The sequence below is a fragment of the Topomyia yanbarensis genome, chromosome 3, assembly GCF_030247195.1.
Source record: "Topomyia yanbarensis strain Yona2022 chromosome 3, ASM3024719v1, whole genome shotgun sequence".
Taxonomy (NCBI): domain Eukaryota; kingdom Metazoa; phylum Arthropoda; class Insecta; order Diptera; family Culicidae; genus Topomyia; species Topomyia yanbarensis.
Genome location: NC_080672.1, coordinates 119,626,341 through 119,642,577, shown reverse-complemented (window position 1 = coordinate 119,642,577; position 16,237 = coordinate 119,626,341). Strand labels below are relative to the sequence as shown.

Genomic DNA, 16,237 nt, shown 5'->3' with positions numbered 1-16,237 from the left:
TTTGTTGAATTTTTTAGACAGAAACGCCCTTGACGAATCAATAAAATTGAAACCGTTGAAATGATAAAACATAAAACTAAACGTCTGGATACTTTGGAGACTGGTTCATTTATGGGAGCCCGATTTTAATCTGAAAGTATGGGTATTCGAGAAAAAAACAATGAATATAATCTCTTCTACTGACCAAGCTAGATAGATTAGGTACATTGCATTGCTTCACTGATTAGCTCAAATCGTATTTTATCGGCCGCTCCCTATCTGTCAAACTGGGAAATGGCGAATCACGGATCAAATTATCCGGTGTGCCTCAAGATAGCTATCAAGAACCCTTGCAGTTATCTCTGTTCTTTGATGAAACCAATTCACACCGATTACCTCAAATTATTTCTAATTATACGATCTAAATCGGATTGTATAGAAATACAGCGACAAATAGATAAATAGCTTCAAATGGGTTTTTCTTCATTCACCGTTGTGTGTCCAACAAAAAAAACAGTTTTAACCGTTTTAACAGGCCGATAAGGGTACCCGAGTGCTCGCTTATTGAAATGCTCATAACTATAGACACATTCCACGCACTTGTATCGCTTGCCTCATGAAAATAAATCTCCTAATATATAGCGCATTGCGCACATAATAAGTGTGACTAAAAGTGCGGAAACACAAATAAAACTGCGCTTTTACATTGAATTGTCTCGGTGTCTATTACGCACTTATGTATTATCCAACGAGGAATAAGTGCGCCGCACACATGAAAACGATTTAATGTAAAAGCGCACTTTTGTAAGAAAAATCGCACTTTTATGCAGCCCAGTTTTAAATGCCATCAATAATCAGTAAAAGTTGTTCTGACATATGTTGGTGTAGATTTAAGGCTCCCAAATATAGAAATTTTCTTAATGAATTTTATGACGGGCGCCAATGAAAACCAGTAATACATTTATGACTCGTTTTTAATAATTGAATTGATTTTTCCGTACCACATCGACAGGTTTGTAATCAAATTTATTGGGAATAATCTTAAATTACATTTTATTGTTCACATATTGTACAAAGATTTCATCTTTGGACGCTGATTTATAGAGTGAATGGATCGCTGGATAAAAGGAGGGCAAAAATTGACCATTTCTGCGTTGTCCCCTAACGCAAAAATAATGTTTTTTGAATTTTTCACGAAAACAAAGCACGCTATCTATGAAATCTTCTCAGAAGCTATTAGTACTCATCAATACCTTTCTAAAAATGTGCTATTTGTATATAACAAGCTTTGAAATCGTTCTTTCACAGGGGTGAAGTGTTGTCCCCTAACGCTTTCCGTTACACTACGATAAATCCTTATGCAGAGTTGCTTTAAGAGCCTACAGAACAGTATATAGACATACAAGATATAACCAACCTATTTCAGCAATACCGCAGCCATGCAGTGTTATGGGGGGCCTCAGGGGCGAGAAGAGGGGGGTGCCATTATGGGGGGTTGCCATTAAGGTGGAGGCCTACCTTATAATATTGAAAAATAATCAAGTTTTTTTTTACATCTATCAGTAAATAAACTATCTAAGGATAAATCAACAATTTCAGAACAGAGTTCGAAGCCATTTCAAAGATATAGAATGGAACCCTTTAGAATGCCAAATAAGTACGAGAGCGCGCGGAAGAATTTGGTCATAGGGAATAACACTCGCTCGTCCTCCTTAAACATTCTTTCAAATTGACGGAATAATTATTGACCACCTGGAACTAACCATGGTTTGTCTTTTCGGGATAGATTTTCTTCAATATGAACCAAACATCGTAGTTTAATGCAGCTTTTTAATGATTTTATAGTACGTTAAATTTAAAATTTAATGACAAGCCCGCCATCTGATCCATAAGACCGCAATTGTGTGAAATTTTTAAACGATTTTTTTGTACTCTAATATAACTAAATTTTCAAAAAGCTGGATCTTGCCCTTTTTTTCTAAAAATTGCGTAAATCGGCTACATTTTGATTAATGTCCGCAATCATCACTAATAAGTCAGTTGTCTTCACATCTCGCCCTGAGCAGAAGCAAAAAATCGTCCCGCGCAAGTGAAACAGTCAATTCTACCTAAAAATCAATTGGTGCCTATCACACAAGCAGTCCATATAACAATAGCCTATACCTACTGTGCGATATAGTGATGAGTGACGGTGGCCAGCAAAAAGCAACCCAGATGCGGCCGAACTGTGTTGCTGTTGATTTTTCAAAATGCCCTGTAAGACCAGCCATTCGGGAAGTGGAACAGTTATTAAAAGTGCAGATGGAACTCAATCTGGCTGAAGTGAAAACCCTACAAATGCATCATATCAAACATTGCGTGCGATTTCGTTCAACAACATTAACCAAGCTGAGTCATTCGCCTCGCGAAACAACATGCAGCACACCGCCGAATGCGGCAATGTTAAATATAGCATTCCCGTATACATCGAGAACGGCGCTGTAGAAGTTCGGGTCCATGATTTGGCTACGCGTACCCCTGACAGCGCGATTAAAAATGCTTGCAAAAATACGGAGAAGTAGACTCCATTACACATGATACATGAAGGATTTTTTTCCCGGGCATCCCCAACGGTGTTCGTGTGGTGAGAATGCGTGTGACTAAACCAATTCCCTCTTACATAAGCTTCACAGTGTTAGGAAGGGACGATGCTCTCATTCAACAGACATCACTAGTCACGTACCCAGGGCAAATTCCTACGTGCCAGTTCTGCACGACGAAGCTGCACCTCGGAAAACCTTGCGTAGAAACTGTTAAGGAAAACTTAACAATCCAACTGAATTCAGCCCAGAACCATCTTACGCTAAACCACTAACAGCTGCAAAACCAACATCTCCGGATCAAGCACCAACAACCAGCAACAACAACAACGGAATGAATGCCGAAAATACGAACATACAATAACGACCGATAAGAGTAAGACACAAACTGGAACATCTGACCGCGAGCAGCAGGAAAGTACTACGGATGAGGACATGGACATGAACGACAACGCGAAAGAAGACAAACGGATCGAACTTCAAATTGCAGTGGACAACACTGGCAATATTTCGCCCCCTAGAAAAAGGATCTCAACACGCAGCAGAAAGCTGCGTCTGAGCGAGACCAAAAACTTAACTTAGTTGTTTTTTTTATTTATTGTAAAAAAAACGAACAATCGGCCTTGTCGAGCTACCGCATTTGGGCCTAAATAAATTTAATAATTATTTTAAAAAATCACTAATAAGTGTTGTCTTGCAGATCTATGAGTAGAAACAGTTGTACAAACACCAGAGGTTGAACTGGAAGGGCGTTATTCTCTTTCGAAATGTTTATTCAACCGTATTACTGGTATTTCGCGATAACATTATATACAATATGTAAATATAAGAACTGCTCGACTGAGTATAATCGTTTGACAGTCTTACCTTTGTTGTGTTGCTTCAGAGTCATATTTGTACATTTGTAACGCAACAAAAAAAATAAATATTGAACCACCCTATGACGTTTTTTATCTGCCATAATCAACAGTCAATTTTATTTTCAAGATTTTATAATGTCAAAAAACAAAGTCAGTGCACCAAAATTACCTGAAAAAAAACTTATTTGGTCAACAAAACAAAAAAAAAATTGGGTCACCCTAACAAAGAGTTAATTTTATTTCATATATTTTCCGATATCAATAATAACGATATTGATCCATTAGAAAGTGGCGATTGTGATCTACAATCTCTTCTATACCGGGCCACACTGTGGTGTGGCCCGGTACATATTAATTTGATTTCTAAATATCATTTGTCAAATACACATGAAGGTGAAACTAGAAATACATCTGGTTTGACATTTCAAATCTTTATTTTTAGTTATTCACAGGTTTAGAGGTAATATACATCGCTTTGTTTGAGCTTCAACAAATACTTCAGTCGCGTTAGGGGACAACACTTCATATGCGACCGTTTGTGTTCATTTTGGTGTTGTCCCCTAACGCAGTATTCGCAGCGGTCCTAAAAACTCGAAAATCTAAGTATACAGTATTGTTCTGTGACTATTGATGATCAAATTTCTAGAACAAATAGATGCTCTAAAGTTTGAGACAGAGCAGGTTTTTTGATAAACACAAGTGTAGGTTGGAAAATCAATTTTTTGCTCTGTTGTTCCCTAACGCGACATTTTCACCTCTCAGAATGAAAGGACAACCTGAAAAACATCAAACCCATAACATAAATGTTGCATGATGCGTGCAAACGTTGTCCCCTAACGCTGGAATGTGTCTATAGCATTTTTAATCGATTTGGACATTTTTGCATGTTTTAGATTGAGAAACTTATCTACTTTCTGACATTGTAACCGCATCTGGTAATCTGGATTTCCGGAGGAATATTCCAGAACTTTGGATATGATTTGTGAATTTTAATAAAATTCCAGCAACATAAGCATCAAAATTCATAGGACAATTTGACCTTGTAACGGTAAATGACCATAACATGCAGTCTTCTGAGACAATTTCAAGAATTTTTATATCCATATTGCCATTGATATTCACAAATAGTAATAAAATAACAAATCCGTATTTTCAGGAACCAGATGAATTCATTTGATTCATTTTCACAGCATTTAAAACTGGATGAGTTTCTGAATGCAAAACATCCAAACGTGTCAGAATCGGTTTAATAATTCCATAGTTTTGAGAATTTCTGTTTTGCGGGTACCCGGGTAGCCTTATCAGCCTGTAACGGGAAAAAATCAGAAGCTCTTCCTCAGTTCCCCATTTTCCCGTCATCAATTTAATTGTCCTGAAAGCTATGCTTGGTGACGTTCTTTAAATACCAATCTCCAGTTTGAGGAAGAACAGTTGAATTTCATGGATTGAAATCTGAATCGGTTACTCTGTCCGACACATAACGGCTAAGCACTGTAAACCGAAAAATTCAGAGAAAATGTATAAATAAATAAATAAATAAATAAATAAATAAATAAATAAACGAATAAATAAATAAATAAGTAAATGTATAAAAAATAAACAAATAAATAGTCGTGCCTCTCATTTAGAGCCGTTCGTGAACTTTGTTGACTTAATATGAGAGAGGGAAGGGTTTCGAAATAGTTGAAATTGATCTGCATTACATTTTGTCACACGTCGTGCCACTGAGCGCCGTGAAGATACTATATATAGTAGTGCCAAGTTTGCTGCCTTGGGGCATCCCAGCTGTTGCGGAAAAGGGTTCCGAAAGGATGCCGTTTAGTGTTACCCGGAAAAATCGGTCTGTTAAGTTACTCCGTTAACGACCTTGCCAATTAAAAGCGTTACAACAGTTAAAAAATTGACTGAAAAGGTCGTTAAGAAGGGGGAAAAATAATGTACCATAATGGGGATCCATCGTCGCAGCTTTAGGTGAAAGCAGCCGACACCCTGTAAATCAGCAACACATGTGACCATATGACACAGTTGCTGAAGCAATGACAATAGTCGATCAAATTTAAACACTCAGGCAGGCAATTGGTGAGGCACAAAAAACAAAAAACTTGCTTATTCATGAGTTTTAGCGTCGTATAGGCTTAGTGTGGAAGTTTTCCGTGACAGCATGAAGTACAAAGTTACTTTACGCTCTTCCGGACAGGCCGCAGACTCAGTTAATTCGCTTTCCTAATGCCAAAAGATCCTGACTCCTGCGGTAGCAGATAAAAGGTTAAGTCGCCGGGAAACTAATGCTGATTTCGTTTTTAGATCAGAGTTGCTCTGGGTTCGCTCGAGGCTGTCACTTTTGTTAGAGCGAACCTAGGGTGACTCGATTCTAAAACCGAAAACAGCATAAACTTGCTCATATGATCCAGTTCCGCGTTTTCTAAACTTTCTTCCTTCAACTTCTTGCTCTCCCTTGAGTAATATTGCTCTTAATATTGATAAATATACTTCACCTTCTAGTCCCTTGCAAATTAAATGCGTTACAACAACTAAAGACATCCTTGAAAAGTCATGGTTCATGGTTTAATAGAATGAGTAACCTTGGTCCATCGATATTTACTTCATTCACTTCACTCTGTCATTGGCACAACAAAATTTTAAAATTCACAATCTAGTGTTCAATGATATTTACAGTTATTGTTCATTATTGACGCAACGAACTCCCTCGTTCAGCAATTAAAATTTGAAAAAAATTATGCTTTCAAGAAAAAAATACAAATTTGTATGCAATGAGATCGAGATGTTTGCGGGATTCTTCTTCGGAACCACTTTAAATGTTATGATCTCAGATGGGATAAAATCTTATTTGGAGGTATTTTCAGACCTATTGAGCCACATTCGGTAAATAGGTCTTCAAACGGATGTGCTTCGATCGAATCTGAGACTTTCTTTTGCTGGGATATCGTTATTGAAAATATATCTAATCTACATTCGTTCTTCAAAAGCATCCAGCGCTTCTTAATTTATAATCTAAGTTACATACTGTGGAATAAATGAAATAGTTAGTGATGCCGAATCCATAGTTGTTAAGTATCTGATATTGAGAAACAGAGATAAGTAAACGTCGGTTCTCATGGTAAAGAGGGACAGATCTGTCTTTACCGTGAGACACGTTGGTAGACTTGAGCGATTCGTAGTAACATTGCCAAAGCTAGACTCCTGCCAGCAGAAGACAAAAGATTAGTCCGTAATATTTTAAGTCTATTTCTAATTACCCTGCCACTTCAAGTTAGATACCTCCGGGATAATGGAATGTAGCCACCGTCCCAGATGTCGATTGCTCCATGAAGTTTGCTAACTATCGAGGGATAATGAAATTTTTTTTGAAGCAACTTGGTCTTTCGTAAGTGTCGCCTTCTAATGCGCCCACCTTGTCTAAAGAGTCCGCCTTCTCATTACCCGCAATAGAGCAATGTGACACTAGCCAAAACAAGGTAATCTGGTAAGATTTTTCAGATAAAGCACTCAGATATTCTCGTATTTGCCCCAGGAATTATGGTGAGTGCTTTCCAGGCTTCGCCGCACGGATAGCCTCAATGGAGCTGAGACTGTCCGAACTGATGAGGTAATGGTCTGTGGGCAGGGTGTCAATGAAAGAATACTGAATGGCAGCTAATTCTGCGACGTAATTTGAAGCAGGACATTGATTTTGAATGAGCCAGCAAGATTTTCGTTGAAGATACCGAAGCCTATGGACCCGTCCAGTGTAGAATATTTTGCTGCAGTCGGCTAGATGCTAGTTATTATAGAAAATATTTGGGACCACTTGTGGGTGAATGTGATCCGGGATTCCACAAATCTCTTCCTTCACGGATGTGTCGAAAAATGCAGTTGTATCAGAAGTATCTAAGAGATGAGCACGGTTAACGTTATACGAAGATGAATTGATGTTCTGTGCCATGTAATCGAAGTACAGGGACATGAATCGGGTCTGAGAATTAAGTTCGACAAGCCTTTCGCAATTTGCAATCACCAATGGGTTCAAAATATCGCATCGAATGAGCAATCGATATGAGAGGTCCCAAAATCGATTTTTCAGCGGAAGGACGCCCGCCAGCACTTCTAAACTCATCGTATGAGTCGATTGCATGCAACCCAAGGCAATGCGCAAACAACAATACTGGATTCTCTCTAGCTTGATGAAATGTATGTTCGCAACGGAGTGAAAGCAAGAACATCCGTACATCACTGATAGTATCGTTGTTTGGTAGGGGGCTTAGACATGAGCCCTGGGGATGATCCATGTAGCTAATTCGTGATATTGATAAGTCATAATGCGAGTAATGCATGTGCTTTTCCGACAACAAGTTTAGTAAAAAGTTGTTTAAAGTCGCTGAAAGACCATGCTGGTGCAGCTTCTCTGAAAGAATGTTGATAGAAACTGAATCAAAAGCCCCCTTAACCCGCCAGAAGTCGCGCAAATGGCCCACTGAACGAGCAGCCACTGGTACGCTAAGACGATTTCGCTAGATTTTCAGAGCAGCGTGCACTCAGTGCACTAGCGCGACTTCCGGAAGTTTAACAACTAGGAATACTGATGGCATTTGCTCTTTGCTAGCATAGGCCATTTGAATTTCGGTTGAGAGCAACGTAAGACAATCGTTCGTCCCTTTGCCTTTGCGAAAGCCAAACTGTGTACCTGACAGTAAGCCATTTGCTTCGACCCGATTGTCGAGGAGGAATAGGATCATTTTCTCGCACAACTTTCGAATACAGGACAGCATTGAGTTTGGACGATACGAATTGCGGTCGAAGGCTGGTTTTCCGGGTTTTTGGATGGTGATGACCTTCACTTGTCTCCAATCGTGTGGGACAATGTTAGCCTCAAGAAACTTATTAAATAAGTTCAACAAGCGTCTCTTGGCAGAGTCTGCCCCAAATGTTTCTCTCGTTAGTCCGTCGACGAACCGGCGCCAGTAGCTACGTTTTTTTGGCTTTCATCAAACTCTTCATGCGCGTTCCCGCCATCGCGTATTGTCAGTAGCTATATGGCAACCCGTCATCCCGAAAGGTGTTATACGCGGCGGCCTTCTCCGCGTACGCGTCTGAGCACTCTTTGTCCCATCATGGATTGGGAGGATGCCCGTGAGAGTTCACGTCTGGTACGCGTTTAGTCTGAGCTTGAATCGCGGTATCGAGAATCAAACCAGCCATGAAGTCGTACACTTCCTCGGGAGGAAGCTCTTGTGTCGATTCTACTTTTTCGGATATCGCGGACGCGTAGCTCGACCAATCAATATTTCGTGTGAGGTCATACGAAACATTGATTGTATTCGGTGGCCCTTACGATTGGCAGATGGTTGCTGCCGTGGGGATCAGAGACTACCTTCCACCGCAGCGATGTCGAGCAGAGGGACAGGTCTAAGGCGCTCGGACGCGCTGGAGGGGCAGGAATTCGTGCCATTTCACCGGTATTCAAAATGGTCATATTGAAATTGTCGCAAAACTCATGGAGTAGGGTAGATCGAGTATCGTCATGAAGGTAATCCCATGCCGTACCGTGGGAGTTGAGTTGGGAGTCACCTAAAACTAGCCTCGGTGCGGGGAGGAGTTCCGCAATATCGCAAAGCCGTCGGTGGCTGACTGAGGCTCTAGGGGGATGTAGGTGGAAGCATTGCAAAGATTTTTGCCTTTAATTCTGGTTTGGCAAGCGACAACTTCCATACCTGGTGCCGAGGGGAGGCCAATTCGGTTGAAAGAATATCACTTTTTGATCCCCTATAGTACTCCTCCGTAAGAGTTTTCTCGATCCAAGCGAATAATGTTAAAACCATGGAAGTGTAGGTCTATTTCTGAAGTAAGCCATGTCTCGCATAGTCCAAAAGCATCGTATTTCAAGTTATTTAGTAAGATTTTAAAAGAATCGATTTTCGGGATAATTCTTCTGCAATTCCACTGTATAACAGCGATTAAATCCTTGACCTCATTCGATGAATTAGCCATCGAAGGATACAATCGCTGAAAGGAGGGGCCATTTCGCAGTGAACTGCATCAAGAATGTTTTACTGCGGGGAGAAAGCTTATCAAGATGCTTTTAAGGGGGTCAGAAATATATAAAGCTGTAAGAATGCGGTCCACAATGTCAGAGAAATTTATTAAGCCGGCGTTGTTTTCTTTCTCTGGCTGAGATATGGGAACACTTGGGGTTTTTGATGTTCCTGGAAGTACTGGGAACTCCTTTTCTGAGCTCAGGTTACTGAGACCGGGAGCGACTTGCTTCGGTTTTGCACTAGTACTTCCTTGTGTAGTTTAATTTAGGGGGGCCATGAAGAGACACCTTCTGGCCTTTACGACGGAGAGGAAATGTTCCTCCTTTTTCTATTGCTTCTAGGCACAGCAGAAGATGTTTTCTCCTGAGGTTCATCACAGTCGCCTTCGTCAGTAGACAAGTTGATATAGATGTTCGTAGAGACAGGTGGCGCAGCTATCTTAAGCATTTCTGCAAAAGATCGCTTAGAGCGTCCCTGAAGGGAACGCTTAAGATTCTCCTCGCGCTGCTTGTACGCGGGACATGAAGGGAGATCGTGTGGCTTTCCCCCACAATAGAGACACATTTCGACATCTCTTCCACAGGAATCATCCGCATGATTCCCACCGCATTTCCCACAACGGGTTTTATTGCTACAATAGGAGGCTGTGTGTCCCAATTGTTGTTGGTGTAGTTGGGTAGAGCAGAACCGGCGAAGCTCACCCGACAAGAGTTTGAGTTGACGTATATTTTCTTCCCGTAAGCTGCGACCGATGCTGAATGCAAACGTTTGCACTCCAATGTCTTCATAGGGTCTTTGAAACAGCCAGTCCCATATTCTAGGAGATTCAGACTCAGACTCGAATCGGAAACGACCCCTCTGACTTCAACCCGTCTAGCTGGAATATACACTCTGTACTCCTTCGTAAAGGGCCCGTAGCTAGCAATATCGTTTGCCTGAGTTAAACTGTTAACAACCACCCGAAGCTTATCAGGGCGAATTTTCGATATTTCTGTCACGGCCGAATACCGATCCGTCAGAATTCTAGAAATCTGCAACAGATTCAAACACTTTTTATCTTTGGTGCGAAAGAAGATCACACCCGCCGAGCTCGGATTCACTTTGAGCCGGGGAGCCGATTTTATTTCGACGTCCATCTCACCTTGAGATGAACCGCCGTCAGGGGAAGTTATTTTTGCACGGGCCTATTGCCCAGTGCACGTTATTAAGACAACCAAGAAGGGGAAACGTAAACTAATACTAAACTTGTGTAGGTAACGGTATCCAGACGGCTTACTAAGAAGAACACTGCTTCACTGATGGCCACAGACCGGCTAACGGTACTCAGAAACAGAAACACAAAAGAAGGGAAAAAAATACTGAAACCTCGACTAGGCGTAGAGTGTGCGAAATAACCTTGAACGCGGATTAGCACTATTTGTCGCATAGAGTGTACGGATCGACAACAAAAGATTTCTATCTCGACTGAGTTCTCGATAACGAATGATACATATTGAAGTGAAGATTAAGATTTAACTATGTATATTGTTAACAGAAGCATGAATTAAAATAATAGTTAAATTTAAACTCAGTACGATTTGTATATTTTAATGCATATTTGCGGACTAAGAGATGCTTTTAATTCGTTGACTACAAAGGCCGTTGCAGCCCGGGGACAACTTAACAATTTCTATATATTGAAATAATGATTAAAAACACTCGAAGAAAGCGGGTCGATTTTACCATCAGTAGTGACTGGAAAATTACGGGGCATATGTCCGGCATGATCAACAAAATAGTGGACATTTTTCCTGGATATTGTAAAAATGATGAATTTTGATCCCATTAATTGCTTTTGCCATCCTTATTATGATTCACCACTTTTGATATGTTTGTGTGAACGTAGCCGTAGTAGTAACATTTGTGTCTTTAGAAACAAAAGTATGAACATTTTCTTTGCAAAAAAATTGTTTCAAATTGCGTAGGGGTGTTCCTGGTTTTAAAAGAAATTGAAAAATATGTATTTCACCAAAGTTCGTCACAAAATTAAGAACAATTTATGAACAAATTGGAGAAAACTCCCCAAACTTCTAAAATTACAATCAATTGTTATATCTAACTGTTCGTTTCATATTTGTTGGCGATAAAGAGGTAAACTCTAAAAATAAAAAGCATAAAAATGGCATAGTTGTTCACAGTTTGAGTGTTCGCATGATCACATTTAGATTCTCCTGCAACTGTTTTAGCTCACTCAGCACATTAGGATCAATTTTTCCCACAATCGCTGGATCAACCGAGTCCATCTCGGTCGGTCGAATAGCCAACATTCCATTTGCCACCGGAATGTTCACGTTAGCAGTCGACTCAAGCATGCTAAAAGTACAGTTGATCGTGTTATTTATGTTTTACTGTTTACATGTATATACTCAAAACGTACTTTGCAGTGATAACCGGACTGCCCGTGATTGAGTAGACACACTCTCCCAGTCTGGCATGACGAATTATGGCCATCGCAGAGTTCGGGTGCACTTTGGGTGTAATGGGGCCATACATACGGTCAACACTGATTGCCTTGGTGCGGTTTGTCATTGGCGTTTTGATTTTGGACCTGCAAGAATACCAGTGACTATTTGACACAAACTGGAACTAACGGAAGCTACCTTGAGGCACGATCCTTAGCAGTAACACTTGTTCCTAGTGCTCTCCCGAGAACTGATTTATTTGCGGTCATTGACTGGAAAAGACTGTGATTTGTGGTAGAGTTGTTGATTGCGCTTGTAGATTTACTTCTTCGTCGATACTTTGCTGACATCAGTGGTCCCATGCGTTTTGATGAGAACAGCGTCGACAGACGCTCGTGATTATCGCTTTCCTCTGTAAGGTAACCTTAGATGTTATGACCCCGTGTCAAGCAAGGACCGAACGTCACAGCGATGCAGTATGAAAAAGATGAAAAATAGGCACACAATCACCACATAAAAAGCATTCTAAACTCGAACGGGCGAGTTGTGAGATGTTATTGCATTCCCGTATGTATAATTTATGATATTCTTTAATGTTAGTAACATAACCCTTTTGAGCAGTCCATCTTACCGTCATCTTTTGACTTCTTACGGGCAGATTTTTCCAACATAGCGCTCATGTTTGCCGTCATATGTGTACGATCCCCAAAGAAAGACGCCTCTATTATTTCCGCTTCCTCGTTCTGAAAGAAAAAATAACACTATTTAATTTGTTCACATAAATGCAAGTCAAAACATACATATTCTTTTAACTGGTCCATAGTCATTGTTTGTAGCTTTCTCGGTATTCTGGCTTTCATTCCATCAATTAGTTGCTGAATTCGATCCATTTCATCTCGGAATTTAAGTTCCAAATTAGCCAGCTCACATTCAACTACAGGAATAAATTTAAAAACACTGAATGTAGAAATAATTAACAGAACTTACCATTAACTTCAAAGTCTCTCATTTTGTTCTCAATGCGAGTTCGTTCATCTGCAGATCCTCGCTTTTTACTAACTGCCCGACGAATTTTTGTGCGAGTCATTTCGGTAATATATTGCAGATTGAATCCTTGAGTCTGTTTACTAGGAAAACGACTGTTTCGTGGAATATTTAGCACAAATTTCAGGTCAATTTCACGAGCTTTAGATTCACTAACTAGCAAGGATAGCAGATGGAAAAAGTCCGTTAATGCCGCGAACGCATCGTGAATGCAGGCTTGAAATCCGCGAAGTGCATTATTGTTGACAGCTTGTTTCGATAGTATTGGTGTTTTTGATTATTTAACATGGTTACCAAAGCTCAGAGATGCCAGATCATTTTTTTGCAAATCCCTTTTCACATACACTGAGAACTTTATTCATCGATAGCATATGCTTTTCTATCTGCCACTCGTTTCTTCTGCTGTAAATTTTATGCATTGGACATAAGGTCGGTGTTAAGTCAGACCGGACTATGTCGCAAAACATCAAAAAAATGAGATATTGATAGCACTGGATAAAGAATTTCTTCACCTACATTCGACTTTTACCAGATTTGAAATATGTAACAATAAACAAGAATTATGACAAAAAAAATAATTTCCAGTTATAATGTAAAGGATGCTGCGATTCGAACTTTAAACTCGTTTTTCTCGAAATCAATATATTGTCACTTAGTCCGGTCTGATTTAACACCGACCATATTCGGTCTATCCACTCATTGAATGCTTACTAGAAGTACAGTCGTGATACGCGGGTTGGTCACTTTTTTACTAGACAAAATCTGTCAAAATCTCGTGTCAAATTCACTTTGACAATATAATTAACATTAATTAGAGATGTGAGCAGATGCATTTTCGGTCCAACTAGCCGTCAAGCGGGCATTATGCCAAACGACTTTATGCCGAATAGGTTAGCCCCTGTTAATAGTTCTGTGTGAAACGAAAATCATCAATACCAAATCAAGTTTGGTGTCTATGCATCATGTTCTAGAGCAGTTAAATATGTACCCTACAAACAATTTAGCCGGATAATTGCTTGAACAGCTCTTGCTCAGATTATTCTCCGGCATTAAAAGCTTGTTCGGCTTTCGTTGTTTGTTGGGTACGTAATTGTTAGATGTTGAACATGTATTATAACTAGTTTTAAGCAGATCCATTTTCGAATCAGTGAAGGGAGTAAACTCTCTTCATTGACAGCGGTCATTTTAGAACCAACATTGGAGTAGCAAAAATGACAACAACATTTCTTATGCGCAATCCCTTAAACATAAAACAATAATAAAGTGACCGAACGTCCCTGATTATGCGGGCAGCCCTGGATTTTGAGATCTGGTCCCGAGTGGTAAAATGTCCCAGCAAGTGTAACGCGTTTTCCAAAATGCTGATTTTTATTCCAGAATAATCAATTTCAAATGTACGAGTTGTTTGTACTCTTTAGCTTCCAAAGATTATAGGCTTGTATGTAGGGGCAGATCACTCTAGGAATGTATAACAAATTTACATCAACTTAGAAAAAAAAAATGCTTTTAATTTCCATTTTTGCATCAACTTTTGCACTCTCTCGCAGAATTTTTTTTAAACAAGCGTCTTGCTGATCTACTTTGCTCAACGTTTTGTTGAATATAGGGCTAGTTCTTGTAGGGACGTCTTACACGCAGGCATGGAAAAATTCGTTCACTCGCGCGACTCTTGCTAACTGTGGATCACAAAGTAACCAAAATGTTGTGCTCACTAATTAATCATGAACAACGCACCAAAGGAGAAGTATAAAAACTTCACAGTAGGTCACAGGATGAGAAAAACGGCGAATAAACAGTGAAGCTTGAAATTTTTAAGAGCAGTGTCAAATCTTCGCTCGTGAATGTTTGTCACATAGTTTCGCGAAGCTCACAAATGTTTCTTGATGCATGAATAAAACATACAACCACAGATAACAGACGTTTAGGCTCGATTTGAATCGTGTGTAAATACCCGCTACTGAAATTCCGAATAAATGAGACGTCTAAAACACGATTGGCAAACGTTTGTAGGTGGCGCAGTGATCGATATAATGCAGTTAGAGTGCAGCTGTCAAACAAGTGTAGCAAACAGTTGCGCAGGTGGCAATAGTGAAACACGGATTTTCAACGTTTATCAATTTGAAAGTTTACACAGGTTTTTGAAGAAATTTTGTTCTAGCCAGTGTTTTTCCAACTCAGGAAACGTGAAAATAGAATTTAAATTTAAAATAAAGAAATCACGCGTGTTTTTTGTAAACGGCCAATAAGCATGCTGCCAAAATTCACTTTGAGAGAAAATTCCGGACAAACCGTAGCTCGCCGAGAATGGATGTTAACATTTTATGAAAGAGAAAAGTTTTCTCTTTCGTCTGCTGTTGTGATTTATAATCCGCGAATAATGGTTTCTCCAGAATTTCCTCTTAAAGTGAATTTTGACAGTATGCTTATTGGCCCTTTTCAAAAAACACGCGAGAAATATGTTAAGTCTTGATTTGACACTATCAGAAGTATTTGAGATATCGAATTTCACGACAAATGATGCCCTGTCAGAAAAAAATGAATACATGTTTTCTCGGTTTTCCCGCAGGGTTATTTTTATTTGACATAAACACCATCCAATGTATATAGTTTTTTCATTTTGGGTGTTGTCTTGATAGGCCAGATTTAAACAACCGCAGTTTTCCTATGTATGGTTGTCTATGTTTACATAAGATTTAGTTTAAAAAACAAAAATATCGTTTTTACGTGTTACAACAAAATTTTTTTTTGAAATAATGTTATATTATGTATATTGGACCTAAAATTTATCGAATTGAAAGGAAAACTATATATAGCTTAATGTCCCAATTAAAGAAAGTTTGCTTGCGAAGCGCGAATGAACAGTTTGCACCTGTTCTTCCGCTAATAACACGGTCGCATTTGTGTTTGCTGCTAAACCCTTTGCATAATATCCCGAATAGAATTTTACAATAGCATTTACCCTATAAACAACAATAAAACAATAAATATTATAGTTACTACTGTTTCAACATTGTTCGTCGTAGTGTTCTCGCAGTAGATTTACAATACAATTTCATGCAACAATCAATTTTACTGTTCAGCAAAAAACTGACACAGTAAATTCACATTAAATTTTACTGTTTTCGAGAAAAACATGCATGGAGAAAAATCAATTTTTTAAATGTTAAGATACATAACCACCCCCTTTTTCACTGTAAAAGTCGTTTATACATTGAAATTTACCGTAAATACGTTAAAGTTTATTGTTTTTGTATTGTAAATCAAATCATACTTTTCCAATTTGTACTAGAATATAACTATCA

General features: G+C 39.2%; 1 protein-coding gene across 2 annotated transcripts; it reads right to left on the bottom strand.

The window, feature by feature from the left end:
• Positions 1-11,010: 11,010 nt before the first annotated feature.
• On the bottom strand, positions 11,011-13,161 carry LOC131690952 (borealin-like). Of its 2 annotated transcripts, none has more exons than XM_058977048.1 (6): positions 12,879-13,161; positions 12,692-12,825; positions 12,523-12,634; positions 12,090-12,315; positions 11,867-12,037; positions 11,011-11,802 (listed from the first exon to the last, which is right to left on the bottom strand). In XM_058977048.1, the coding sequence occupies exons 1-6, from the start codon at positions 12,976-12,978 to the stop codon at positions 11,622-11,624; spliced, it is 924 nt and encodes a 307-aa protein (XP_058833031.1). In that variant the 5' UTR covers positions 12,979-13,161; the 3' UTR covers positions 11,011-11,621. The 2 variants fall into 2 exon arrangements, with proteins under 2 accessions (XP_058833031.1, XP_058833032.1); XM_058977049.1 differs by having other exon boundaries at positions 12,090-12,303.
• Positions 13,162-16,237: the final 3,076 nt, after the last annotated feature.

Coding starts and splice junctions, on each gene's coding strand:
- LOC131690952 (XM_058977048.1), bottom strand. CDS start 12,978: ATGACTCGCACAAAAATTCGTCGGGCAGTTAGTAAAAAGCGAGGATCT. Junction 12,635..12,691: donor TGGACCAGTTAAAAGAATAT/GTATGTTTTGAC, acceptor TTTTTCTTTCAG/AACGAGGAAGCGGAAATAAT. Junction 12,316..12,522: donor TAAGAAGTCAAAAGATGACG/GTAAGATGGACT, acceptor ATAACATCTAAG/GTTACCTTACAGAGGAAAGC.